At 46.1% G+C, this 26,738-nt stretch overlaps 1 protein-coding gene across 1 annotated transcript in view; it reads right to left on the reverse strand.

Annotated features, from left to right (window-relative positions):
• adamts3 (ADAM metallopeptidase with thrombospondin type 1 motif, 3) overlaps positions 1 to 26,738 on the reverse strand; it is a 69,632-nt gene that overhangs the window by 20,316 nt on the left and 22,578 nt on the right. Inside the window, exons 5-15 of the mRNA XM_076270387.1 lie at positions 20,146 to 20,333; positions 13,195 to 13,278; positions 12,606 to 12,762; positions 9,491 to 9,596; positions 7,751 to 7,894; positions 5,033 to 5,165; positions 3,145 to 3,258; positions 2,789 to 2,934; positions 2,163 to 2,338; positions 1,243 to 1,376; positions 745 to 868 (exon numbers count right to left, since the gene is read on the reverse strand). Coding sequence (XP_076126502.1) covers positions 745 to 868; positions 1,243 to 1,376; positions 2,163 to 2,338; positions 2,789 to 2,934; positions 3,145 to 3,258; positions 5,033 to 5,165; positions 7,751 to 7,894; positions 9,491 to 9,596; positions 12,606 to 12,762; positions 13,195 to 13,278; positions 20,146 to 20,333 — 1,506 coding nt within the window. The remainder of the gene's footprint in view (positions 1 to 744; positions 869 to 1,242; positions 1,377 to 2,162; positions 2,339 to 2,788; positions 2,935 to 3,144; positions 3,259 to 5,032; positions 5,166 to 7,750; positions 7,895 to 9,490; positions 9,597 to 12,605; positions 12,763 to 13,194; positions 13,279 to 20,145; positions 20,334 to 26,738) is intronic.

Here is a 26,738-nt window from a genome sequence, read left to right on the forward strand (position 1 = left end):
ATCATAATATTCAGCCAATTTATCCCTTGTCATATCCAACCAATTTACCCATTACCATAATCGTCACACTATATTAAAAGCACTTCAAACAATACATTCTGAGAACAGGATTGTAATCATACAGCCAACATACATGTAACAGACAGAATGGCTTTTATAAAATGTAATCCCAGTGCCATGTATAATAATATGCATCTGTAAGTGCTTATTGGCAAGATTGGTGATGGTTTCTGTGTGTTACTCATCTAGCTGCAGTAATAAAGGGATTCAGTAATATGCCCATTAATGTATGCCAGAGAGGCTTCGTAAATGACCAGAGGAGACACAGCTCCATTCAAGGATAAGTAAAGCGGAAGTTTTCTACAAAGTGGCCACAACATCAGTAGAGCCGAACATATTTTAAGCAGAAATTAACATTCTACAACAGATTGTGCTAACCTCCAAAAAAGTGGAATAAAGGTGTTGAGCAGGGGTTGGCTTTCATGCCTTTGCGAGGAGGAGTTAATTAGAGCACGTCAGTTTCAGACTGACCCACTTGCCTCGCCCTTCACAAGACAACCGACGAACACACGCATAAAGGGAGCCCAAATGGAAATGTAGCGCGCCATTCAATAACAACTGAAATAGGCACACAATGGCAGGCCCCATCCCTGCGTCAGTGAGGAAGATGGCAGGTTTAATAAATGCTATCTGCTCCTCGGCAGCTGCAGATGGGGAGGTGAGGGAGGGAGAAAATGTCCGTACCGGCTTTTTTGGGGGTGCGGGTGAAGGTTCCCTTCACCGTTCGGCAGTGGGAGTTGTCCCCTCCGCACACGCCACATTTATCCTCCACCTTGTTGGAACCAATTTCCCGGTCGCATCCCACTTTCTGAAAACACACACACACACACACAAACACACACACACACACACACACACACACACACACACACATACACACACACACACACACACACACACACACATGTATAACAGAGAGCAGGCAGTGAGACATATCGCTCACACATCCAGGATGCACACATAGACTCCAGCTGTCTCATCCCATGAAAGTGTTGCGGTTGATGAATAAGCACCATGACGGACTGGTTGACAAAGCCTGTGTGAGCGTTTTGTACTTGAAAGGCCCCCTGTTGTTAAACATAGTGGCACTGTCATGAGTTTCTGCCGAGTGTTATACAGTAGATACATTCTTTCACTCCCATAGGTTGAGGTAATCTCAAACGAAGGGCTCCGCGGGCTTACCACGCACTCCCCCCGCACACAGATGCTGTAGGGATCCTTGTAGGAGCAGCGTGTGCCGTCATGCACCAGCTGTTTCATGTACGCCACGTCTCCTGACTCCTTGGACTGGCAGTACAGGTGGCAACGCTTATGTGCTACAAGAGAGAGAGAGAGAGAGGGAGTAAGAAAGAGAGAGAGGAAGAGAGGGAGGGAGTGAGAAATAGAGAGAGGGAAAGAGAGAGAGAGAGAGGGGGGGGGGGGGGCGTGAGAATCATTATCATTATGTGTAGCCGTTTCTGAACTACATAGCTACTCAGCCACCACCACTGAAGCAGCAAGGCCATAGGGGCCAAGGATTGATGGGAAGGTGGAAAGGGCTAGTGCAAATGTAGTTTTCACACAAGCTGCTTTATGTCTGCCCCTCTCATTCAAACCAGCACTCTTTTCTTAGCCAGGCACCTGCAGTACTGTGCCACCTCCTCCACACTCATCAGACCTGCTCTGAGGTGAGATGCGCTCCCTGTGGTCCAATGTGAAATCATAAATCAGCAGTGTGAAAGTGGAGGAGGCGTTAGGGCGTGCTGGTATAAAAGCGGGGGGGGGGGTTGGGGGGAGTGAAGAGCGTGTGGGGGAGGGTGACTCCTCGGCCTCCATTCAGTGGTGGCGCTGGCGAAGAGGCGGCTGTGGCATGAAAGGCTGAAGGGCAGATGAGCCAGACATGGCGTGACCTCGCACGGTGCTTCCTCACCCCACCCCAGCTAAACTCACTTCCTCCCTCTGCTTCTCTTCCCACTCATCATCTGTCCCCTCAGAAACATTGTTGCCATGAATGACAGTGTGTGTGTCATTTGTGATTCTCTGTGCATGTGTGTGTGTGCATGTGTGTGTGTGTGTATGTGTGTACTCCTGAAGGGCTCCTGGGTGCAAAGACACGCGCTTACTGTCGGGGTGCTCGTAGGGTAGCCAGTGGTGCTTGGTGTTCTGGAATTCAAAGTGCGAGTTGCGGAGCTGGCACTGCTGGGCTCTGAAGTCCTCAAAGTGCTTGGGGCAGTCGTCTGTGTTGCAGAGCTGATACTCATAGTTCACGCCAGGGCAGTCCTGGCCTCCGTACGCTGGCCTGGAGACACCCCCAAAACACACACACACACATTCAACCCACATGCCTGATTTGAGAACAGTTACAAACTCTATTGTCCAAAACTTATTTTTGTAGTGTTTATTTTTGTCTTTGGGTGTTTCTGTCTGTGTGTGCTATCAATGAAAATCAGTGCTGTACAGTAATGATATATTATAATTTACTAGGTAAACACTAGTAATTAAAGTACTGTGAAAGGAAAGGTTTACCTTATTTATTTTACTTTTTATTTTTCCTATTTCTGTTTCTATCTGTGTATGTTATCAGTGATAAACAGTGTGTGTTTCTGTGTGTGTATGCTATTAGTGATTAACAGTGTGTGTTTCTGTGTGTGTATGTTATCAGTGATATACAGTGTGTGTTTCTGCGTGTGTATGTTATCACTGATCAGTGCTATACGGTAAGTGGGGCGAGGAAAGGGAGGTGACCCACGCCGGATTGTTGCACTGGCGCGTTCTGAAGCGCACGCCCATGCCGCAGCTCCGCGAGCAGGAGCCAAATTTACTCCACGCGCCCCAGGCGCCATCTTGCTTCACCTGGTTGGCGTTCTTCCACATGCAGTGACCTTTGTAGCACCACTGCAGGACAAATGAGAATGGTGGTGGTGGCGGGCGGGGGGTGTTTGGAGTGAAGAAAAGAAGAAGAAATACACTGTGATAACCATCTGCAGTGAAACCAACATCATCCTCAAGCAATGCCCCGCCACCCCCCAAAGAGACACAAGAGTGGGAGAGAGAGAGAGAGAGAGAGAGAGAGAGAGAGAAAGAGCAGAGAATGGCGGCACTTACCTTCCCAGGTGCACACTCAGTTCCATCCAGAGGAGGTCCCTTCTTGGTCTTGCAGAAATAGGGGTTGTCGGGGTGGCTGCACCACAGCTGCTTGCAGGGGTCATAGGTGCGGAACTGTCAGAAAGAAAATGAAAATAACACAGAGACATAATAACATAGAAAACTGAGAATATGAAACATGAAAGCTTATTTCTGTCTGTGTCTGAACTCTGACCAGAACCTGATGCCATAGATACATACATCCCATTTGGCTTCCTTTAAACAGCCTAGAATTATCACACAAGACCTCCTGCCACAATTAAAAGCCCCATTTAACTTGTGACGATGTGGTGACATCCCAAACGGCAACTGAGTCTAATGGCTCATTTATCTAAGGGCCAACAGGCCTGCAGAGAAGTAAACAAGTGATTGAAATCAAAATGGAGCAGAAGGTTGCCTGGGAGCCAGGGCTAATCAATGGCAGATGCTGAATGCAGAATTCTAATTTGTGGAGACAAAGCCCTCCTCATGCAATGATGCATAAGATGCATCACATCAAGATGCAATGACCAGGAAGAAAGGCAGGTGCACTTCAAATGAACAAGACTTTGAATCAGAAAATTACACATCTTCTACCAAAAAGACTTTTTGAAGAATGTCTCTTTCACCTCTCGTCTGTTTGGTAGAAGATGTGTAGTTTTCTGATTAAGCTCTCGCTTTGATTTCATCATCCCTCTTAGCTTTGATGTCAATATTTTCTACGTCTGTAGGAGTCCTCATCAAGGCCAGTTCCTGAGGACACTTCGCTGTAGTCTATCCATGATACTCTTGGCAAGCACAGCTGGCTCACCAACTGGTTTGGAAGCCTCTGTAGTTTGAAGAGCACATTTTCGCTAACACATCCCATTAAAAGTCAAGGTGTGCATGGATGTTGCCTGCAAGCGCCCTTAGGAATTGGCATGCGTTTGGTTCCCACTGATGTAATCTTTACACACAGATTGTACACACATCTCTGTAGTGTAAACACAGCATGCAAAGCCTCTATGATTTGAATGTGATGAATAAGATGTAGGAAGGAATTAAGAGATGAGACCCATAGTGTCTGCATGAGGGAATGAAGTGGCACTGTGCCTTTGGGTGATCGTCGTCTAATATCTGCGTCTGGATCTCACTGGAGACAAAAAACATACGCTGTGAGACTAATTACGGTAGACGCAGAGCCGCATGGCTTTGTTCTGAGCTTGTTACCTGTGGTACATCACTATCGCATCACTGAGACACTGTTACATCACTATTAACCTCCAGGCAGTCCAGACAATCACACCACACCCTGAGTTAATTAACCACTAAAAGAATGAGAGCTATTAGTGATGCTCAGCTTGTTTCCCTCAGGTGCAAGAGGTCCTGATGAAGAATTAAAAAGTCGTGACTGCAGCCTAACTACCTAACACCAGCTGCTCAGTCGTACTGGCATACCCAGACACCAGACGTGTTTTTTTTTTCAGGGCTCCAGGATTTTACAGAACTTCTGTAGAGGGAGTCCATTATGAACAGGTAGTGCTAAGGAGGATGATTACCATGTTATTAATGGAACTGCTGAGAGCTCTAACTAGCAATCAAAATGTTCTCTCCTTTAGCAAATCACTGTATTGTGGGACACAGCATGCATAGAACACAGCTTGCCGAGTGTGTGAGACAGGGTGAGAATCTGTTTTCTTTCTTCCCTTTTCTTGCTCTTCTAATGCAGTTGATCTCTTTCTGGCTAAATACTCCTTGGAGACTTCCAATAAGTGGGCCGCAACATTTCTTTACAGCCAATTTCTTGCCATTAAGCCTTGATTTATTCCCCCTGAGGACCGCCAAAGCACGTCTGAACGATAGAAGGAAAACAGCCCTCGGTTGCACTTACCGAAGTGCAGATTTTGTACCCCACACCGAAATCGAAGCGGCACTGCTCGTCCATGGAGTAGTTAATGCCGGGCAGCTCGGGAAGAGGTGGCCAGTCGTGTTTGAAGGGGTCGTCCAGGAGACAGTCGTAAGAGCTGGAGGGTTTAAAAATACACACACAGGAGCCTGGCATGAACACTGTCAATCCAATCTTGTAGTCTTTGTAGGCTCCAAAAGCATGATTGTGCTTCAGATAAGTCTCCCATATCTGATGATTTACATGTGACATTAATTAGGCTGTCACATCGTATGAATATAAGGTACAACAGCAGCATTGAGGACAACTGAAAGTCTGACGAGCAGTTTGGGGGTACAAGTGAGATTACAGTAGTACATGCAGGATGCTTAAGAGGAGCTTCAGATATCAGCGGATTGATTTCTCCTTGTGAAATTTGCATCATAACTATGCAGATCAGCCTTTCGACCTTGGTTGAAAGGAAGGGAAAAAAGATGTGTCCTAATCTGTCAGGGAGGATTAATTGAAGGTACAGACAGACTGAAAGGACAAGATTGATTGAGGCTTTCATGAAAACATTTCAGACTAATGTCAATTTGTGTGTCATCTAACTGAGTGAGTTGTCACACACATGTAATTGTTGTGTGTAAGTATTTTGCCTAAAAAGGGTGCTGCTTGCTCAATATGTCAAATCACTGGATGTGCACATGCATTAGCCCATCAAAAAACACAGAACTGTTTCACTCTGCAGTGAGCAAAGACCCATGTTTAGGGGGGAAATACACTGATTGATGCACAGGGTAGACACTCACTCAAACTAAGCTATTTAGACAACGAGATAAAACGTGTCTAAATGTGTAGTTATATTTATTGTAAAAAAAACATATTGCTTCTAGATGTAGATGTAATCTATCCCTGTCCCTTATTCTACTGTCTTCTGCCCCATTCCATTTTGCTTCGAAAGTGGAAACTCAGAATTGCGTGACACCCCAGTTGACCGCAGTGGACAGTTGTAACAAGTCATAAGAACAAGTTATTACAATTGTCTGCTGTTAATGATCGCTACCAGATATAGCAATACCAATGATACAAATAGGACATAACGGCTCATAAACAGTGCATTTCTATGACTCTCATTTACTGTTGCGCTCACTACTGTGGGCGCAGCCATCTTGGAAATTAAGTATAAGGATGTATATATACTCTTTTGATCCCGTGAGGAAATTTAGTCTCTGCATTTATCCCAATCCGTGAATTAGTGAAACACACTCAGCACACAGTGAGGTGAAGCACACATTAATCCCGGCGCAGTGAGCTGCCTGCAACAACAGCGGCGCTCGGGGAGCAGTGCTCAAGGGCACTTCAGCCGTGCCTACTGGTCGGGGTTCGAACCTCCGGTTACAAGTCCAAAGTGCTAACCAGTAGGCCAGGGCTGCCCCAAATTTGGGGTAAGCATTTTGGTTTGGTATTTTTAGTTGGGTAGGCATTCCAAGATTTAAATAAAAAATTATTTATTAATTATTTTACAGCATCTATTTACACTTCCTAAGTTTGCCTTAGGAATCAATGTAAATGTCTGAAAAAACATTATTTTGACATTTAAAACATTACATTAATAGTATACCTCTAAACAACCACATCCACAAGGCAAATCAGGTTGTGTATGATTGGGTCTGGATTATCTCCAGTACAACTTAATCTGGATTTAATCTGCATGCTTTGAAATATAAATGGAATGGCAACTTTCATGTGGTAATTCTCCTAGAAGAAATGTATATACTCTTTGTCACACCTCACACCACTGAATTATTCATTTCTCTTTTATCAAGTGAAGTCTTCCCAAAACTACTTTGTGCGGCTGGAGATCTTCAGAAGTAAATACCCCAAATGATGACATGAAAATAAAGAGATATGTGGGTGAAACCCGCTGAGAGATTTCCCTTCTTAATATTGTAAAGGGAATTTCTCAAGATGACGAGTTGAGGTAAAATGATGGCCGAATCAGATGTTGCTACACTATGCAAAAAAAAACAAAACCCTTCTGGTATTAATTATCAAGTCGAGGAAATGCTTTTGTCTTCCCATGCAGCTGATTGTTGTGGCATTTGAGCTGGTGCTTGTAACACCCATTAAACGCCGGAATGTGAGCTGGCACATCAATCTGATGACAGCCCAGAACAATGGAGCTGAGTGTGTCCAGCCTTGCCGAATGGACCTGCCAATGGACACGCTGCCCACCCGCCTGCCTGCTCTGCCGGCAGTGTGTGTTTGCTTATTTATGATGCTTATTGATGAACCCAATCTATCTGCCAGCGGAGGCCATTTAAGGCTGAAGAACACAGATGCTGCTGGAAAAACGTGCGGGAATTTTATTTTCACTGCAGGTTGGTAGGTTAGGCACACATGTACTGTACTCCTCGTCTTTGTACTGACAGGTGCACTGTGTGGCACGTGAATTTTGAGATTAAAAAAGATAAAAACATTTTATCTATTCAAAATAAACAATGTCAACCCTTTCAATACTGTAAGTAAGATATACTTGACCACATGAGGTGTGTGTGTGTGTGTGTGTGTGTGTGTGTGTGTGTGTGTGTGTGTGTATATATGTATGTGTATTGGTATGGGTATGGATATGGCTATGGGTATGTGTTTGTGTGTGTATAAAAAGAGAGAGAGAGAGAGAGAGAGAGAGAGAGGGAGAAAGAACGGGAGACAGCCACTCACTGAATGTATCTCTTCAGTTCCTGGCCACTGCACATGGACCAGTGGTAGCGGTGGAAGGCGGCTTGCACCAGAGGGGCCATGACACTGCCCATGGCCGTCTCGTCCCCACAGCGGTTGCCCTGTCCGTCATGCTCCATGCCCAGCCTGTGGAGGTGACATTCACAAGCTGTGACAAACATATTGATAGACTCAGCAGCCGCCAGAGGATGCAGAGGTGAGGGGGTGTGACCGGGACTGAGTCGGTCTTTCTCTCGGTCTCTCTTGCTCTGCCTTGTATACTTAACATCAAATGGACCAGAAGACACCAAACACCAAATAAAATAAGTGTATAGTATCAGACCCATATAAATGCATGTATGCAACACTGCATATGTTCTTGAGTGTTTATACCCCATTGAGCAAATGATTCAATAGTATTATAGTCCATCATTTTTATTTCCTAACATTGAAAAAACAATCCAAAAAAACAAACAGTTTGCTATAGAGGATTTTTCCGGATATAAGGCAGCTGGTGAATATTTAACTTAAATGTGACATCTCTTTAAAAAGAAACCGTAACTGTCCCATTGAGCTTGTCTCGTTACCCAGGCGACTGTAGGACTGATGTGATGGACGGGGCGACATGTCACACTAATGGAGCGCTTACCGTTCCAGACAATTCTCATCGGTCACTCCATGAGAGCACAAGAGAGGGGGACAGAGAATGAGAGATAGAGAGAGAGGGAGAGAGAGATAGAGAGAGAATAAGAGAGCATACAGAGTGATGTGAGGAAGAGAGTGAGGAGCGGCACACAGGCCAGTGCAAACAACAGCTGTGCAGTGGAAACACAGGGGACTGGACACTTTGCTGAGGCAGTGTGTGGGTGGAGCTACAGTATATTCTCCAGCTCCATGTATATTGCCAGAAAACCACAAGACATACAGTAAGGGATGCGATGGGTCTGACCTCCTGAGAATAGACTAGCCACTAGAAAGCACAACTATGGGTTGTTCCACTGGAGTTGTGTTATTGAGGGAACTGATGGACTACCACATCAAATTTAACTTCAATAACACCTTTAAAGTCTCCACACCACACCAGAGTGATAAATATGCATGTCATTCTAGAAGGGATGTATGCTAGTTTTCAGACACAACCTACCAATGTTTTTCGTGGAACATTTGGAGGTCGTCTCTCCAAACTGAAATACCTATCGACCTATATCGACCCTTATTGGTTTGTCATTGGTTTGTGCTTTTCCTTTAAAGTGCCTGAAGCTCTTTCATGAACTGGTGTGTTCTTGTACAGAGTGTCTACTGCGGTACATTACATTACAGTACATCAGAGGCGAGCTAGGTCACCCTAGGACAAGCACACAAATAAATAATGCAATTCAATAAAGGGTTAGAAGAACAAAAAGGAGAGGTAAAAACACTATGTTCTCACAATCTGCCAACTCTCAAAAGGGAGTCTCAAAGGTCATCAATGGCATTTGAAGGCCGACAACACCTTTCCAGCTTTGACATTCAATAAGGGATTGCTTTCGAGGCTTTCAAATTAAGAGAATCAGGCTATATTTATTTAGATGTACCGTTGAGCCACACTTTTGTCCCGAGTAAACACTTTTTTTTCAGTGGACCAGACAGACAACCAACCAGCCAGCACCGCACTGGCGTCCACCTCTGGCCACTGATCCCCAGTGTGGACGGGAGAGGGGAAAAGAAACACAATGAGGAGAAGACCAAAGGCATGCCACTTACACATGACCGGTCTCATGGGCCACAACAAAGGCAGAGGAGAAGCCGTCCTCGTGGTTCAGGGTGCAGCTGCGGACAGGGTGACACATGCCGGTGACGGGGGCGTACCCTGTGAGAGGATTGATAGGAAAGAGATGGGAGAGGGAAAAGGGAACAGGAGGAGTAGTAGTGAAGAGAGAGAGAGAGAGAAAGAGAGAGAGAGAGAGAAAGAGAGAGAGAGAGAGAGAGTCATTGAAGCTTCAAGCAATCTGTGTGATTCAGGCCATTTACACCTACTCCCACATGAGGACTTTCCGACGTTCCGGCTCCGACGTTCCTGACAGAGAGCCTGCACCGCAGAGCGGAACCAAGCTGTGAGATGAAGGGAAACACCAGAGGCTGGATTACCTATGCACACCTTCACCTCACTGCCTATCAGTCCTTCGGTAGGTTATTAATGCGGCCCCATAATGGACCAAATTGATGGGGTTGCCTCCCTCGGCGCGCGGCTGATAGAACATTTTCCCTCCAGCCCGCATCCTCATTCCACCCCACACAACCTTTGGTGCAGGAGAGTTTAATTAAAGGGCCGCCTGTCAGTCAGACAGAGTACAGGCACACAGAAGCAAGCTCTCTACGACCAACATGCATACAGCAGGCTAAAGTGCACTAGAAACTCACTGACATCACTGAGGACACAACCAGACCACACCCTGAACATGGGCAAAATGCCCCATTGACATCAATATGTTTTATTTAGAGTTACCACAGTGCCACCTGTGGTTGTATAGAGTAACCTGTGGTAGCTCTATACAAAACATATTGATCTCAATGGTACATTTTGCCCATGTTCAGGGTGGAAAGTGAAAAAGAAAGATTTGCATAAGACAAGTCAAATTGGTGTAAAAAGAAAGGATCATGGAGAATAAAGAAAAAAATATTTAAAAAAATCTTTGCATATTCCCACAAGGTGTTTGGGTGCTCTGAAAATGAGAACCAAAATGATTTTTCAAACTTGTAAGGTCTGCTGTTCAGACCCTGAAGGAATTTATTTTCTGTTCATTGTTTTTTGTGAGAGTGTTTCTACTAATCTCAGTAAGGAAAATAAATCAAGAGCCTATGTTGAGTACAAATATGTCTTCTGAAGGCCTAAACAGAGCACAGCCAAAAACTCCAATAAAATTTGTATCAGCTTTGAGGGACAGCTATGACCATGCAGGATCATCCAGACCAAATGTGACGATTTTGCTACGTACTATTCCTATTTATGTACCAGAATGCAAAATTTGAGCCTCCTACATGGTTTAGTTCTTGCGCTGTGGGCTTGTGAACTTTAACAAAAAAAAGAGGCCGACCAAAATCGACACCCCCCTCCCCCTGTAAAACTGTCTGTATCTTGGAAAGTATTGATCTTACATAAGAGTAATTTTACAGTGTGTCTCCTGGGTAACATAGGTACACCTGGTAATTTTTTCAGAATTTTTTGAGACCTAAGTGCGTGGGCCCTGGTTCAATTGACGTGGAATGACCGAGTGCATTATATTAAGGCTAACTATTTAAAACGTATAACAATGAGGTCCACAGCTGGCAGAATAAAGACACAAGAACAATGTAGTCTACAGCTGGCAGAATACACACAAAATACATACTGTATTACAGGTTGTAGACAAATCAGAAGAGCACAATATCTACAGTATATTCCGTTGAGTTCAATCAAACAAAATCTGCACACATTAACAATGTCCCTGATCACTTCATAGCTCACTGTGCTCCAGTTTTATCAACACAAAAATCCTAAATGATGTCCATGTTCCCTCTCTACTTTTTCCTTTATAGAGAAAACATATCTAATGCCTGAGAAATTGGTGCATTATGAGTCATATCACACTAAACACACCACAATCAGTTTGATAATGGTCACATTCTAGCACATAAGGGACAAAATGATACTCGAATAGAATACAAGCAGGAGTCGCAGGAGAAGATCATTTCTAAAGAGAAGATTTTGTGCTTGATTGACCCATCAGTGGCTTATGACCTCAGCTATAATATCCCCTCAGTAATATCCAAAGGCTTTCTGTCCAGCCCAATATGATTTATTATGACCTTTCACTTTGGAGGAATTACCAATGGTAGCAATGATTGCTCTGTCTAGGATAAGTATTGATTTTCAATTTTGTTGAATCAATATGAATCAAGAAAAAGATCTAAATGCACCAGTGAAAAGAAAACCCACATGTCAGTGTGCACCAATCGCGTTTTTTGCACCAATGGCGGCTATTTTCTATAATCTATACAAATCCTATGAAGTTCAGCATTCACAGCGCTCAGCGCCCTCGGCGGAAACAAGCCCTCGGCGGTGACCGTTTTTTCCTGCTGCGCTCAGACTGCTGAAAGTTGAAATCTGTAAAATGTTTAGAACAGCGCTGGGCTCATCAATGTCACTTCTCTCTCGACGATCAATCAAAGCTTTGTAACCTAGCAACAATAAACACTTGACTGAAGCGCTCTGAAAATTAGGTTGAGGGCGCTGTCAGAGCGAAAAACGCGATTGGTGGACACAGCCCCTAAAAGGGAAATTGAATGAATTCATACAGTATTTCTAGAAGTTTCTTCCTCAAGAAAAATGCAGATGGTGACCTGGAAGGAATTGAGCTTTGCTCTGGCACTGATCTGGAGGAAGTGTTCCAGGTAGCTGGAATCTGGGTAATTTTGGTAAGGTCAAGCTTTGGGCTGGTTTTCATGTGCATGTGCCAGACCTTTTTCATAATGACCAGCTTCATCACAGCATCACACAGACAATCTACCAGAAAGCTGCTGAATTCAATGCCTGCACTCGTCCCCCAGCTAGCCTGTCCAGCCTTGCACACTCTCTCCTCTCATCCATGTGATGAGGCACTTAGGATCAAGCGGGATGAAATAGGGCCCTCCAACAGCTCAAGATGAAGCCTTCCTGCCAAGGATCAGCGAAATCAGAGAAGCCCTCTTTACCCCTTCATTACACCACCCACTGTGTTGATGAAAGAGCCCTGATGTGGACTAGTGGCAATTGGGAGCAACAGGGGACGAACGGGGGTAGGGGTTGTGTGTTGTTTCAGCCAAATCTGTCGGTGTCGGTGAGTCCCTCTCTCTCTCTCACCCTGCATGCCCGTGGGTCCGAAGCCCTGGCGAGTAAGGAAGATGGCGTGGTCGTGGTGCTCAGAATGTTCCGGGTTGTCCTTCTGCTGCAATTGGGCCCAGCGGCACACATTCTCCAGGCTGCGTGATGGGTTGCCTCTCTCGATGAGGTTAATGGACTGAGCCAAACAGAGGAAAAAGGAGAGGGGGGGGGGGGGGGGTGACAATATGTCCAGCCACAGTAGCTGTTTAACATGCACTTACCAAAAGCAGAAGCAACAAAATTGGTTCATTTTATGTGACCCATTTCCACCACATGAAAGGGAATACACAGCGCCCGCTTCTTTAGAGCATATATGGGCTATAATGTCACATCAGAATGATTTCTGATCTCTGGGTTAGCAGTCTTGTATCTTCAAAAGGTATCATTATTGTGCACTGTTAAAATGTCTTTGATGATTTGAGTGATTTTACAAACCACTTTAAATCTATATTGCTGAGGTTTCTTACACATTTCATTTTCATATCAGTCAAGTCCATCAGTAGACTGCTTATTACAGGGGACAGTAAACACCAAGTCCCTGCACATGGTTGGCCCAGTAAAGCCTTACCTTTGAGTAGCCCAGCATGATCATTCTCACCAGGACCACATTGATGTGAACGCCCAGCGACTCATCATGGTAGATTTCATTCACCTGCAGAGCACATAAGACAAGAAGGGGGGGGGGTACTTCAGACACGCTTGCAGCAACAAGCAGAGATACTGTAGTCGATATCAGAGAAAGCAGGTCACACTGTTGCTACTCCAAAAAGACAACAACAAGAGAGGAAAGAAACGGAAGATAAAAGAGGCCCAAACATGGTATGGACAGTGTAGCCAGTAGCACCACAGACACCCCCCCCTTCTTCGACCGTCTTCCGGCCCTTGGATTTGTCTCAAGACAACTTCACCGACTAACTTCTAACTTTTGAGGACACAAGGGCAGACGGCTGGGGTGCGCTTGCGTCCAGATACCTTCTGTTTCCATTGTATGGGATATGAAGCACCTCAACTCCCTCTTATTAAATGTACCGTAATATCACACTATTACAGAGGGCAGTGGATTGCACAGCAGTTTGACAGTAATGAAAAAGCAGCAGGGAATGCGCCATCAGTCCCTCGGTGCGTTTGCTTTTTCACCTACTACTCTCTCCAAGGCAATAGAGTGCACCACAGTACTACAGTTCACACAGCTGTATTACAGCAAGACTCTGGAGATGTGATTGTGTAGCCAGATGATTCATGTCTCCAGAAATACAATTTTAAACAGGGAAAAGACTGAACAGATTTATAGATGTGTCTCTCTGGCACCCATTTTGATAAGATAAGATTACGTAGACATTCTTCGCCCTCTCTTGCTCTTCTCCTCCTAAAAAAAACAATTACCAACCACTGATCATTAAATGGCCAGGGTTGGACGCTACAGAAGGATCACAGCGGATCACATAGCCATGTGGAAATGGGAGAGTTAAGGGTCAGGAAACACGATTTAACACCCACGTTCTGTCTGCAGTTCTAGGGCCACCAGGGAGAGGCTGGGACAAAGGAGGTAGAGGGGCAATTAGTTGGACTCCTGGTGGGAGACCTCCTCGCCTTTTAGACCAGACACCTTCTGGAATGAACGGCTAAATGTTGTATCTGTTCCCACTGCTGAGCACACTAGTGACACAATGTGAGGCAGGAGGCAGCTGAGGCAACGGGTCTACTGCAAGGGGCTGCTGGTGCGACAAGACCAGTGTATGTATGTGTGTGTGTGTGTGTGTGTGTGTGTGTGTGTGTGTGTGTGTGTGTGTGTGTGTGTGTGTGTGTGTGTGTGTGTGTGTGTGTGTGTGTGTGTGTGTGTGTGCACGGCCAGCGGCAGGGGCACATGGCCGGAGGCAGGCTCATGAAAAGGTTCCAGTGTTTGTGAGAATCACAGTGGATGCCTTTAAAGACCCCAGCTGTTTTTCTTCCCCACCTAAGAGGCTACAGTGCGTAGTTGTGTGTGTGTGTGTGTGTGTGTGTGTGTGTGTGTGTGCATGTTTGTGTGTGTGTGTGTGTGTGTGTGTGTGTGTGTGTGTGTGTGTGCGTGTTTGTGTGTGTAGTCAGTCTGTATGTTTGTACTGTATGGAGCTGGGTGGGTTGGAGGCAGGGAGTGTGTTGTTTGTGTGTGTGTGTGTGAGAGACAGAGAGAGAGAGAGAGAGAGAGAGTGTGTGTCTGACTACTGGGTGGAGGTAGGTATGTCTACTGAGTACAGTATTCGCATATGTATGTGTGTGGGTTTGTAGGTAGGGTGGGGTAATGTTGTGTTTGCCTCCATACATGTATAGTTGAGTGCTCTAGTGTTTGTGAGGGACTGTGTGGGGGTTGTTGAAGTGTGTGTGTGTGTATGTGTGTGTGTGTGTGTGTATGTGTGTGTGTGTGTGTGTGTGTTTTGCTGGTGAAAGTACAGTCAAAACTGTTCTCAGTTGTGCCATAACCCAACCAGATGTTAATCTCTGGAGCTTTAGACTAGAGAAGGATTACAACAGAGGGAGATTCTCCTATTACAAAGCAATTTAACAGACGCTAACTGATGAGGCAACCTGGGGTGGATCTTACTGTAGATGCAAACGAGCACGCATGACACACACATTCAGTCTGTGACAGAGACAGACAGACTGACAGACAAACACAGTCATTCACACACCTACACACACCGCCACACCCACACCCACAAACACACCCACACACACACACACACACAAATATACAGTAAACCCTTTCATCTGTGGGGAGGGGGGGACACAAAATTGTGTTTGTCTGGAGTACTAAGTGTGCTAGGACCACCACTACAGCTGCCTACAAGAGACCAGTGCTTTTTACACCCATCAGCCGTCTAACCGCTTGTGTAACACCACTGCCCTGTATTGCCTTGGTTTAAAATGTGCGAAACCACAGTCTTCATATGTGAGTCATAGCACAACACATCTATCTGTCAGTGGGCTAAAAGCAGTCAGTAACTAATGACACACGCTTTGAGCCTGGGGGAGATGTGGGTGAGTGAGTGGGTGAGTGGATGGGTGGGGGGTGCATGTGGAGCCATCAGATGGTGCAGATGGCACCAGGCTGGGATTCAGTGCTTGGGGGGATGGGGAGGAGTGACCAAGTCCACTGGCATTAAAGACCACATCTGGATGTTATTTGCGTGCAGATATCCACCCTATTGTGGGGACCACGACTGATCTGCAGAGGGCATTCATTCGGCGCTGCGAGGCATCGGTAAAGCCGCAGCATATGTTTTCTCTTTATCAACTATTCCACGCTAATGCTTGTACATGGATTCCCTATTATGTCAAGGTAATCTTTCTGTCTCTATCTCTTTCCCCCTCTCTACCTGCCACCCTCATTCTCTTTTTCCCTCTTTCCCTCCCTCCCTCCCTCCCTCCCACTGTCTATTTCCCTCTCCCTCCTTCTCTCTCTCTCAATCTCTCTGGCTTCTGTTTCTAATTGAGGCAAACTGCTGACCTTTTCACCCACAGGGGCTTCTGGTTAGACACAGATGAGTAGACAGTGACCTCCCACATACACAGTCTGCCCGAGGAAATCCTCAATAAGGCTCTGGGAAGGACACACAAGAGGCTTTGACAGGTCTGAGGTCAGTGGCTGAGATGGAATACATCAACACACTTATCAAGGAGAGGAATACGGTAGAGGTCTGCACTCCCACGGGAGTCCCGCGGGACCTGCGGTTCGCGTCGTTAAAGAGAGCGGCGCAGGACACGTTTTGAAAGCTCCATGCGGGAGCGGACGGGAGAAGAGAGGTGCGTTTGCAGGTGCGACAGAAACAGATGATTCACTGCACTCCCACTGACGGGTATTGTACATTTAGGCCTACGTGGGTTCAATTCTTTCTTCAATTCTGCTGCTCCGTTGTTATCAAAAGCATGACAGAGGAAGAGGACACCACTAGGCTACTTCAGATGTTAGTGCCTTTCTAAAGAACGGATGCCAGCTAGCATGGCTGCGTTACAGTAGCGTACATTCAGAATCAAGAAACTTAAAATCAGACATCTGGCAGTCTTTTTCAGTTGTGTGTGTCAAGTGCACCTTTTGTGAGACGGAAGGCAAAACAGAATATCCCTCCTGCGTATCCTGCAGGTTTTTTGCGGGCGGAAGCGGGACCTCATGTTACAGATGCGGGCGGAGAGGGACTAAAAAATGACACATTATTGCAGGAGCGGGACAGAATGCTGCGGGAGTGGGTGGGCGTGGGACTGACAAATCTGCCCCGTGCAGACCTCTAGAATACAGCCAGTAGAAAAGAAAAATAGCATTATACTGATAAATGTATAACAGCTTGAATTGCAAATGATCAGTGCAAACTGGATTTGGCAGTTTGTGGTTGGCTATGCCCACATGATATTGCATACCCTTAGGACTGAAAAATCTGCCCCGTGCAGACCTCTAGAATACAGCCAGTAGAAAAGAAAAAAATAGCATTATACTGATAAATGTATAACAGCTTGAATTGCAAATTATTAGTACAAACTGGATATGGCAGTTTGTGGTTGGCTATGCCCACAGGATATTGCATACCCTTATTGTTTACCCTGTTTGTTTTATTTAGCAAAGACCTCATATTAAACTTTGGAAATATTGCTGAGGAGGTGGAAGTTTCTATGTGTCCAAATGTGTCTCTCGAGACGGTGACGGTGTGCAATACAATTGCTTGCTAACGTTTAAGCGACATCAGCAGAAAAGCAGGGCGAATGTAATCTATCACACAACAGGACCATTTATCTCAAATCCCCCGAGCTAAATGCAACTCAGTGAGAATATAGACCAGGCCGTCTGTCCACACTTCGTCTTCACCACTGATAGAGAGCCACAGTGAGATTGCACAGAAAGTTGTCCTTCCTCAAACATTTCGACCTTCTCAGGTCTTCATCACGACATCTCCTCTGCTTTCAACAGACACACAGGTGACCCTTGGGCAGGCGAAGTCAGGCAACAAGTAAATACAATTTGCCTAGTTATTGCATTAACGTCTATCAGACTTCAGACTTTGCACCCTGTCCGTCATGAGAGCACTTATGGTGAGTACTTTTTAATTAGTATGTCCTGCATCTGTGATGTGCCCACTGACTTTCAGGGAGTGAAAGAACAAACGGGCCAGACAGAATCCTAAATAGGCTCCCAGTGCAAGCTGCTGTGACCTCAAACAGAGAGTGATATCAGCAGGGAGGTCCTCTGGAAAGAGCAGCTCCTCGGCAGGAAGCCGAGAAACCGTGCACCCGTGCGATTAATTAAATTGTTCACCGCCATATGACCACAACCTCGTCTGCACTCTCACTATCTCTCTCTCTCTCGCTCTCTCTCTCTCTCTCTCTCTCTCTCTCTCTCTCTCTCTCTCTCTCTCTCCCCCTCTTCTCGCTTGCTCTTCACTCTGGGCCTTAAAGAAGACAACTGCTTCTGCATAGATTCTGGCTATGGAATCTCCGTGGACTTACCATGCATTAAAAAAAAATAAGAAAACAATCGTAGCAGAAAAAAGATAAAAAAAAAAAAATTTGGTTCCCGTTTGGGAAAAAAACCCAAACAAAACAAAAAAAACTATAAAGCCGGATGGCTGAAACGTCTGCTCTTGCTCTTTATAAAAAAGTTGATCCTTCTGCAAAGACTTTGTCTAGTCACCTTTTTCAGAGTGCGAACCACTCATAGTCTCATCACAGTATTGGTTCTAACGCACCTGGACTAAAAAACTGTCACCTGAGCACAACAATACTTCTTTACCTTTTTCTATGTTGTGACACTGACCGGACACCGAGAGGATCATGACAAGCAACTTAGTGAATTAGCCAAAAGGTGTATGGGATTATAATCGTGCTCAGTCCCTTTAATGCTGGTCAGTGATGCAGAAGCTGTGATGTAATTAGGCTAATGTTGAACACACACAATGGAAATCCATACGGTGCTCCCAGTGTGTTGTCGCTCAATGGTGACATGTACCTTTGCATACACTGTCCATTCAGCTGTAGATCCAGCAAAGCATTAATAAAGCCATTAACTGCCTCAGAGGATGGCTACCAAACCTAATTCTCCACTGCCTACAGCTTCACACGTGTGCTGCCCTCTGAGGTATAGCGAGTGGGAGGCACGCCACAGATGCCCCCCCCCCCCCGTGACAAAGCAGGCTGCTAAGGCTTTGGACCCAGCAGGCAGGCACTGCCAGCTGCCAGTTTGTCATGAAGCCAGGGCTGGGGGCGGCGGCAGCAGCAGTCGGTAAGTCAGTGCACGCCACCGCGGTCGGACACAGCCCCAGCTCTGAAGAGCAGCAGGGACATCTGCTGGAGGGCGTCTCAGCTCCCCAAACGGCAAACCTGATGACAGGCCGGGATATGAGGAACGCGTCGGAGTCAGAGGCCAGCAGAGCGAAGTGTGATTTCTCTTCCAACGCTCCTCACAACTTCATTTAACCACCCGGCGCTACACAAAATAATAAACACCATTTTTCATGGAGTAAGCTAATTTGAATATAATTGGTTCTCAAAACGTCTTAAAAGTCTTCCAAGTGTACCCGAGGGAGATGATAATGAAAGGTGTATTTTCCATGAGCTTGACAACTTTCTTTTCTTGTTAGTTGACTTATTTATTCATTCCACCTCAACTGTGCCTCTTCATTTTAACAAGGTTTTATTTAAGCCGCCAGCACACTGAATGTATTCCGAATAAATAGTTTTAGACGAGGCACCCACAGCGGGGGGTCACACTTTGTAGTGAACGCCACATTCTCAGAAATGGCCTACACACCTTCACAAGCTGTCAAACCACTCATTGCAGAGGCGGAATACGTCAACTTGATGAAATAAATGAAGCCATTCTTGCTTAAAGGGATAAATACAGATGCTTAATGAGAAGAGTGTGCATCGGTGTTCTTTAGGGCACGGTGATCTGGGGCATTTCCCACTGCATCTCGGCAGCTAAGGAGGACACTTAGGAACTTCTTTCAGAGAGTATCTGAAGCCAACCTCATTACCACAGCCACAGTGAAGGCAAGGAAGGGCTAACAGAGAACCGCTCCCACCCTCCATGCCTCGCTCAGGCATTTGGGAGCGTGGGGAATATTTACCTAATTCATTTCTAAATGAGGGCAAAACAACCCGGACCGGCGCATAAACTCAAAGGCACTTTTTCATGGCACAGGAGTTACAGTGGATTACAGAGACTGCCAAGCATGCTGCGCTTTGGAAGTCTCGTTTTGTGAGGATATGGGTGTGATTGGGTGTGTGTGTGTGTGTGTGCGTGTGCATGCACGTCTGAATATGTGTGTGTCTCTACATGTGTGTGCCTGTGTACTTGCCCATGTGTGCACATCTGCACACACATTGTGCATGTGAATGTGTGTGTGTGTGTGTGTGTGTGTGTGTGTGTGTGTGTGTGTGTGTGTGTGTGTGTGTGTGTGTACGTGTGTGTGTGTGTGTGAGTGTGTGTGTGTGTGTGTGTGTGTGTGTGTGTGTGTGTGTGTGTGTGTGTGTGTGTACACACACGTGTACCACTCACTATATTCATGAGAGTGAGCAAATAGTTCATCACATGTTCTTTGCCATGGAAACGCACGACCGAATCGTCCACTCCCAATAGCACCTCGATGTTGTAGTCATCGTCGCCAGCGTGTCGCCGTCTCCGGACCGTTTGGTTGACCTGCTTAGCAACGCGGTCCAGCACCCGAGGTACATTCAACTCAGGCTCTAAAGCAGAGAGGAGACATAAACAGAGAAAGAGGGAGAGAGAGAGAGAGAGAGAGAGAGACAGAGAGAGAGAGAGAGACAGAGAGGGAGGGAGGGGAGTGGGAGTGGGGAAGACAGAAGACAGGAGAGGGTCACTTGGGCAGTCTTCTGGAACAAATCACACCATTTGTTTGTCCCTGGCATTCTGGGGCACGCCAATGCCATAAACACCTCTCTTTTTCTCTGTCTATCTCTCTCTTTCTCATTCTGTCTTTCTCTCTCTCTCTCAATCTCTGTCCTTGTGAGACGGAATCCCACACCACTCTTTTCTTTTCACAGACCACAAATAACACCATGTTCAGGTTGTGCTTCTCCAGATGGCACTTGCACACATTATTTTGCACCAATGGAAGTGGACAGGGAGGGGAGGGAAAGGACGAAGAAAAGGGCCCTTCCTAGAATTTCATTTCGCACATGCTGACAGCCTCTTACTTTGGCTTAACCAGCTCTGCAGTGTGGCCGATGTTTCATCCCCCCTCACAAACAAACACACACACACACACACACACACACACACACCCACACACACACACACACACACACACACACACACACACACACACAGACACACACAAACGCACATAGAGAGAGAGAGAGAGAGAGAGAGAGAGCATACAGATTGACCTCTCTCCCACACAAGCGCAGGAGGGCAAATCCTGAAAGAGCATGCCACAGGCACTGCTGCCAGCGCTATTCACAGGCGCACGTCGTACAGCTTATTAAAATGTGGAGCCTCCTAAAATAAATATTCCACCAACGAGAGTGACAGATGAAGAGACAGACGGAGAGAGAGAGAGAGAGAGAGAGATGAGGAAGAGAGAGAGAGAGAGAGAGGCTGGAAGAGAGATGGAGAGAGGCGAGTGAGAGAGGGACCGAGGGAGGGAGGGAGAGATGGAGAGAGAGAGAGAGGGACGGAGGGAGAGTGGGAGAGAGATGGAGAGAGAGAGAGAGAGAGAGAGAGAGAGAAACGACTGGCACCTCGGCTTGCCCTCAGTCCACAGAGTAGGGACTGTGAGGCGCATTCCTCGGCTCCTCGGTCGCGTCATGACACAGGCATTTTTGTGCAGCCCGGCTCCCAGAAGAGTAAACACCAGCTCTGAGGTTCCACTTCAAACGCACAGGGCTTCCCCTCACCCCCCTCTCAATCTCCCAGTGTGTGTGTGTGTGTGTGGGTGTGTGTGTGTGGTGAGTGTGGGCGTGTGATAGACCGAGTGTGTGTTAATGTGTGCTTGAATAGAGAGAGTGTAAGGCATGTGTTTAGGCTAGTATCTGTGTGCGTATGCATGTTTGATAGAGTTTGTGTGATTGTAAATGTGTACAGTATATGTCTGAGAGAGAGAGAGATGGACAGAGAGAGAAAGAGAGAGAAAGAAAGAGTGAGTGCCTGTTTGTGTATGTGTGTGTGTGTGTCTGAGAGATATAGGGAGAGAGTCTGTATAAGAGAGAGAGTGTGTGTGAGCACACACATGTGTAAGAGAGAGAAAGAGAGAGTGTATGTGTGCACACACATGTGACAGAGAAACTGTGTGCGTGTGTGTGTGTGCATGTGTGTGTGAGTGTGTTTGAGAGGCAGAGGGAGTGTGTGTGTGTGTGTGTGTGTGTGCGTGTTTAGGGAGAGAGCAAGAGCAGGCTGGAGGCGCATGGCTCAGCATCCCTCTCCCCGGGGATCCTCCAGGCTAGAGTGGCCGGGGCAAAGATAGCACACCCACACGTAGCACTGAGTGGCCAAGCACACCCACCCACCCACATGCCCGCCCGCCCACATGCTCACCCGCCCGCCTGCCCACGCTGCTAAAAATGGCCTTCCGCTGGCCACGGGAACCGGCCAATTAATCTGGAGTGGAAATCTACCGTGCCAGTGGTGGTGGTGGTGGTGGTGGTGCCTCATGGCTGGTGGCAGGGCAGCACGTGGTGGCATGGCGCGCGGGCAAAGGTTAGTGTTCGCCGGTGCCGAGACTCAAACAGTCTGCAGCGTAATGGTTTCTGCTCCAGCATCAATCAAAGAGAGGGAGGCAAAAAAGACGTTCATTCATTAATGTGAAATAAGCCAGGGTAAGTTACGGCTGCCTTGGTGTGGGTATGTGAGTGAGAGAGTGTTTGTGCGTGTATTTGTGTATGTGTACGTGTGTGTGTGTGTGGGAGTGTGTATTTGTATGTGTGTGTGTGTGTGTATGTGTTCGTGTGTGTGTGTGTGTGTGTGTTTGTGTGTGTGTGTGTGTGTGTGTTCGTGTGTGTGTGTGTGTGTGTGTGTGTGTGCTTATGCTACCTCTGGTCAGTTAATCTATTTTTTTTTTGCCGTTCCTCTCCCATTCATCCGTAGAGAGGGGGAATAAATCTTACAAGTTGCCTCTCTCCTCCCCTGGCTCTCCTCTCTTCCTGAGCCCCTGCCTGTGCACTACTGGTACTGAACACAGGAGACGTCAGACTACGAGTCTGAAAAGAAGAAATTGGATGGAAAAGCAGCCTCCCCTTATAATCCTGTCTCTGGCAAACCGGTAAATCATCATAATCCTCAGACTTTGCCTCTAAACAGGATTCATTTTTGTTTAATTCCATGGAGCAAAATGATGTAAACAGGCCCAAAAGCTGACTGCCACAGCTTCCATGCAGTGGCAAAATGATGTAAATGGGCCCAAAAGCTGACTGCCACAGCTTCCATGCAGGGGCAAAATGATGTAAATGGGCCCAAAAGCTGACTGCCACAGCTTCCATGCAGGGGCAAAATGATGTAAACGGGGCCAAAAGCTGACTGCCACAGCTTCCATGCAGTGGCAAAAGCTGGTGTGTAAGCAGAGTCTTGCTGGGATCTGACTGTAGGGTGCCGGCATGTGTGCAAAATGGACTGATATGCCAGATAACACAGACGGTCACAGCCAAAGGCACACACACAGTCACTCACGCACACACTCACTCACACACACACACACTCACACACACCCTCACACACACACTCACGCACACACACAAACAGAACACACACAAATACAACACACGCACAGACTGGCATGGCCAATGGCACACACACACACACACACACACACACACACACACACACACACACACACACACACACACACACACACACACACACAGACTGACATGGCCAATAGCACACAAACACACACTGACATGGCCAATGTTTGCAGCTTACATAGACAGATTAATCTTTGGCTACTGTATGTGTGGGCAATCGGAGAGGAAGAGTAGGAGTGGCCGGTATGGTCACAGGGCAGCGGAATGAGGGGAGAGTAAACAGACAAGGATCATCCAATTCCTCTTGCAATCAGGCCTCTTGTGTGACACAAAGCACTGCCACAGGAATGGATTACAGGAGAGATGGGAAAGTTAGATTTTCTAAATGTTGCAGCCAGGTGCCAATGAAAACACAAACACACACACACACACACACACACACACACACACACAAACAAATACAAGATTTTGAGATGCTACAAAAGTTTAACAAGTTGTATCAGTCTAGCACCAGTTGCTGCAGCTCCCAACGCCACTCACTTCACACAAACGGATTTAATTTAGCATTGTGGTTTTCTTTCGCATTTAATTTACATCGGTTTTTATGGTGGTATTGCAGCTACATACACATAAAAGTTAAGCTAACAATTAATACTTTGATGACCGAGGCTAATTTTCCTTCTCCCCAGCTGCGTGTGAAATTAGCAGCGGCAACTGCGCCGCAGTAAATGCACACTTAGGGGGCAAGACCAGGGGATGCATTCACCAAATATGCTGCATTCGGCACTTTACATTAAAGACAACAACAAATTCTTTCCACATTGCACCAAAAGTCTTTTTGCGCAAACAAGCAAGATTACAGTGCCAGGGCGGCCGTCAGAGCGTTTAATATGGACGCGAGGCCACTCTCGTAAAGCAGAGGGAAGCTGAGTCTGCAGAGTCTGCACCCCCGTTTACTTGGGCGAGTCACTAGGGGGGCATCACTGCATTAAGAGCAGCGCTCATTGCGTAAACTCAAGCTTGTTGAGTCTATCTGGGACAGAACTGGCCTCAATTCAGACTGTCTCTCCTTCACAGAGATGTCTGATACAATGGCTGGAGACGTGATGCAACAAAGCCCAGCAATCGATCAGTGGAAAGGTTATCAGGTGCACCCTCAAGAGCCTGTGTGTGTGTGTGTGTGTGTGTATTTGTGCTTGTGTGTGTGTGTGTGCGTGTGTGTGTGTGTGTGTGTGTGTGTGTGTGTGTGCTCTTGCTACCTCTGGTCAGTTAATCTATTTTTTTTGCCTTTCCTCTCCCAGGTTATCAGATGCACCCTCAAGAGCCTTGGGCATAAAGTAGAAGGGCAGAGAAGTTCTTCATCAAAATCACACTGTAAAGCCGATCAGTCAGACTAACAAATTACCTTCAACATTTGAATCGATTTTCTCAATCTTGAATTCCCCCTGGGGATCAAAAAAAGTATCTATCTATCTATCTATCTATCTATCTACTGTATCTATCTACAGTATCTATCAATCAATTAAAGCTAAAACAAATATTTGACTTGACTACCAGTAACTGAAGTGTTTATACTTAATGTGACTTGAGGTGATTAAGTCAAACATCAATTCAATACAGTTCATTGGGGGCATTTAGTAAACATATCTTGCATTTCCTACAACTGAACAATGGACAGCATCAGACAGTTACACTGACCTACCAACAACAGGTGAGTGTTAAGTGTGACCCCGCCTATGGTGAGAATAACACATTCAAGTCAAATGATATAGGCCTTTAAGTGCTTAAGCCCACAGGTTGGCTGTTTAATTGCTCGCCATTATTTTTCCACTGCCACCTTTTTTGTTCTTTTCCTTTTTGCCCTAACCTCTAACCTTTTTTTTTCCCTCTCCTTTGCTGCATATACACTTCTCTAATTCAATATTAATGCTTTACTCTTTGTGACCACCAGAGCATTTCGAACTAGACAGCCCACCCACACCAACAGAAACATAGGGGCAGCCGTGGCCCACTGGTTAGCACTCTGGACTTGTAACCGGAGGGTTGCCGGTTCGAGCCCCGACCAGTGGGCCATGGCTGAAGTGCCCTTGAGCAAGGCACCTAACCCCTAACTGCTCCCCGAGCGCCGCCGTTGTAGCAGGCAGCTCACTGCGCCGGGATTAGTGTGTGCTTCACCTCACTGTGTGTTCACTGTGTGCTGTTTGTGTTTCACTAATTCACCGATTGGGTTAAATACAGAGACCAAATTTCCCTCACGGGATCAAAAATGTATATATACTCATACATTGCATTTGAATTTTAAACAATGCTTTGCTTTAATTGGATTTGACAAATGCATAGGGACATATAGCATAGCACATATGGCTACCACAATGCACTGCCAATTGCCAATGAAAATAAGACATGCAGGTAGAATGTGAGATAGTGAGAGTTGTATTTGCCATATAATACACACCAGTCTAAAATAAACTACAGTATCTGCAATACAATTACTTGAGACACAAAGCCATTGCGACACCTCCTCCTTTCGCTGCGACACCTCATCCATTACGTATCGTCCACATCAACGTGACAAGCACAGGGCCCGAATGAGAGTCAATCAAATTTAATTTAAGTTACTCCGAGAACAATATCTGTTAAAGAGCAATTGTGGGAGCAGGCTTCACTCAGCTTCTTATTTATTTTTGAGAGTGCTTGGCCAAACGTATAAGTAATACCATAGAAGAAAAGGCCACATTTTGCATACAAACGATAACGAGTTAAAGAGCAATACCATCACTCTGCAAATAATGTCAAGCATCAGCCTCAATAACTGTCTACACTAGTAAGGATCCTTAACGTGGATGATATCAAATGATACTACGTGTGGACACTGTCTAGATAGTGAAAACCACCTGATTTTTATCTACAGATTTTTCTTCCAGCTCCACCACATAAGCCTGTCTTTGTGGTGTATAGACATTTACTGTAGGCTTCTGTCAAATCTGTCAGATCTCCCCTACTGATCATCCTAGAGTGTGACTCTCTTTCTCACCCTGTCTATCATATCCAGGGCAAATACTGACAGAAATGCTGGCAGCTAGTCTCTGAGGTAACAACAGAGAGAGGTGTTCCTTTAGTGGCAATAAATAGATACATAAAAGAAGCGTGATAAACAGTGAAAAAATGGAGGCCCATCTGCACTGAAGTCTCTGAGGTTGCCTCTCGTGGGTTAGCCGTCAAGCTAGCAGAATGCTCCGTTCAAAAAAAAAAACAAAGAGAATGGTGAAAAAATACACATCATAATTAATGCCCAGTTTCCTGCAGGGTTCTTGGGAGATATATCACACATTTTTGTTCTTCTCACGGCATTGTCTCACTCACATCAATCACGTCGGCAGGCAGCCAAGTATG

The sequence above is a fragment of the Alosa pseudoharengus genome, unplaced genomic scaffold (genome assembly GCF_046254945.1).
Source record: "Alosa pseudoharengus isolate Yale_2024_CS ecotype anadromous, Long Island Sound unplaced genomic scaffold, YU_APseudo_1.1 YU_APseudo_1.1_scf_6, whole genome shotgun sequence".
Lineage (NCBI taxonomy): Eukaryota > Metazoa > Chordata > Actinopteri > Clupeiformes > Clupeidae > Alosa > Alosa pseudoharengus.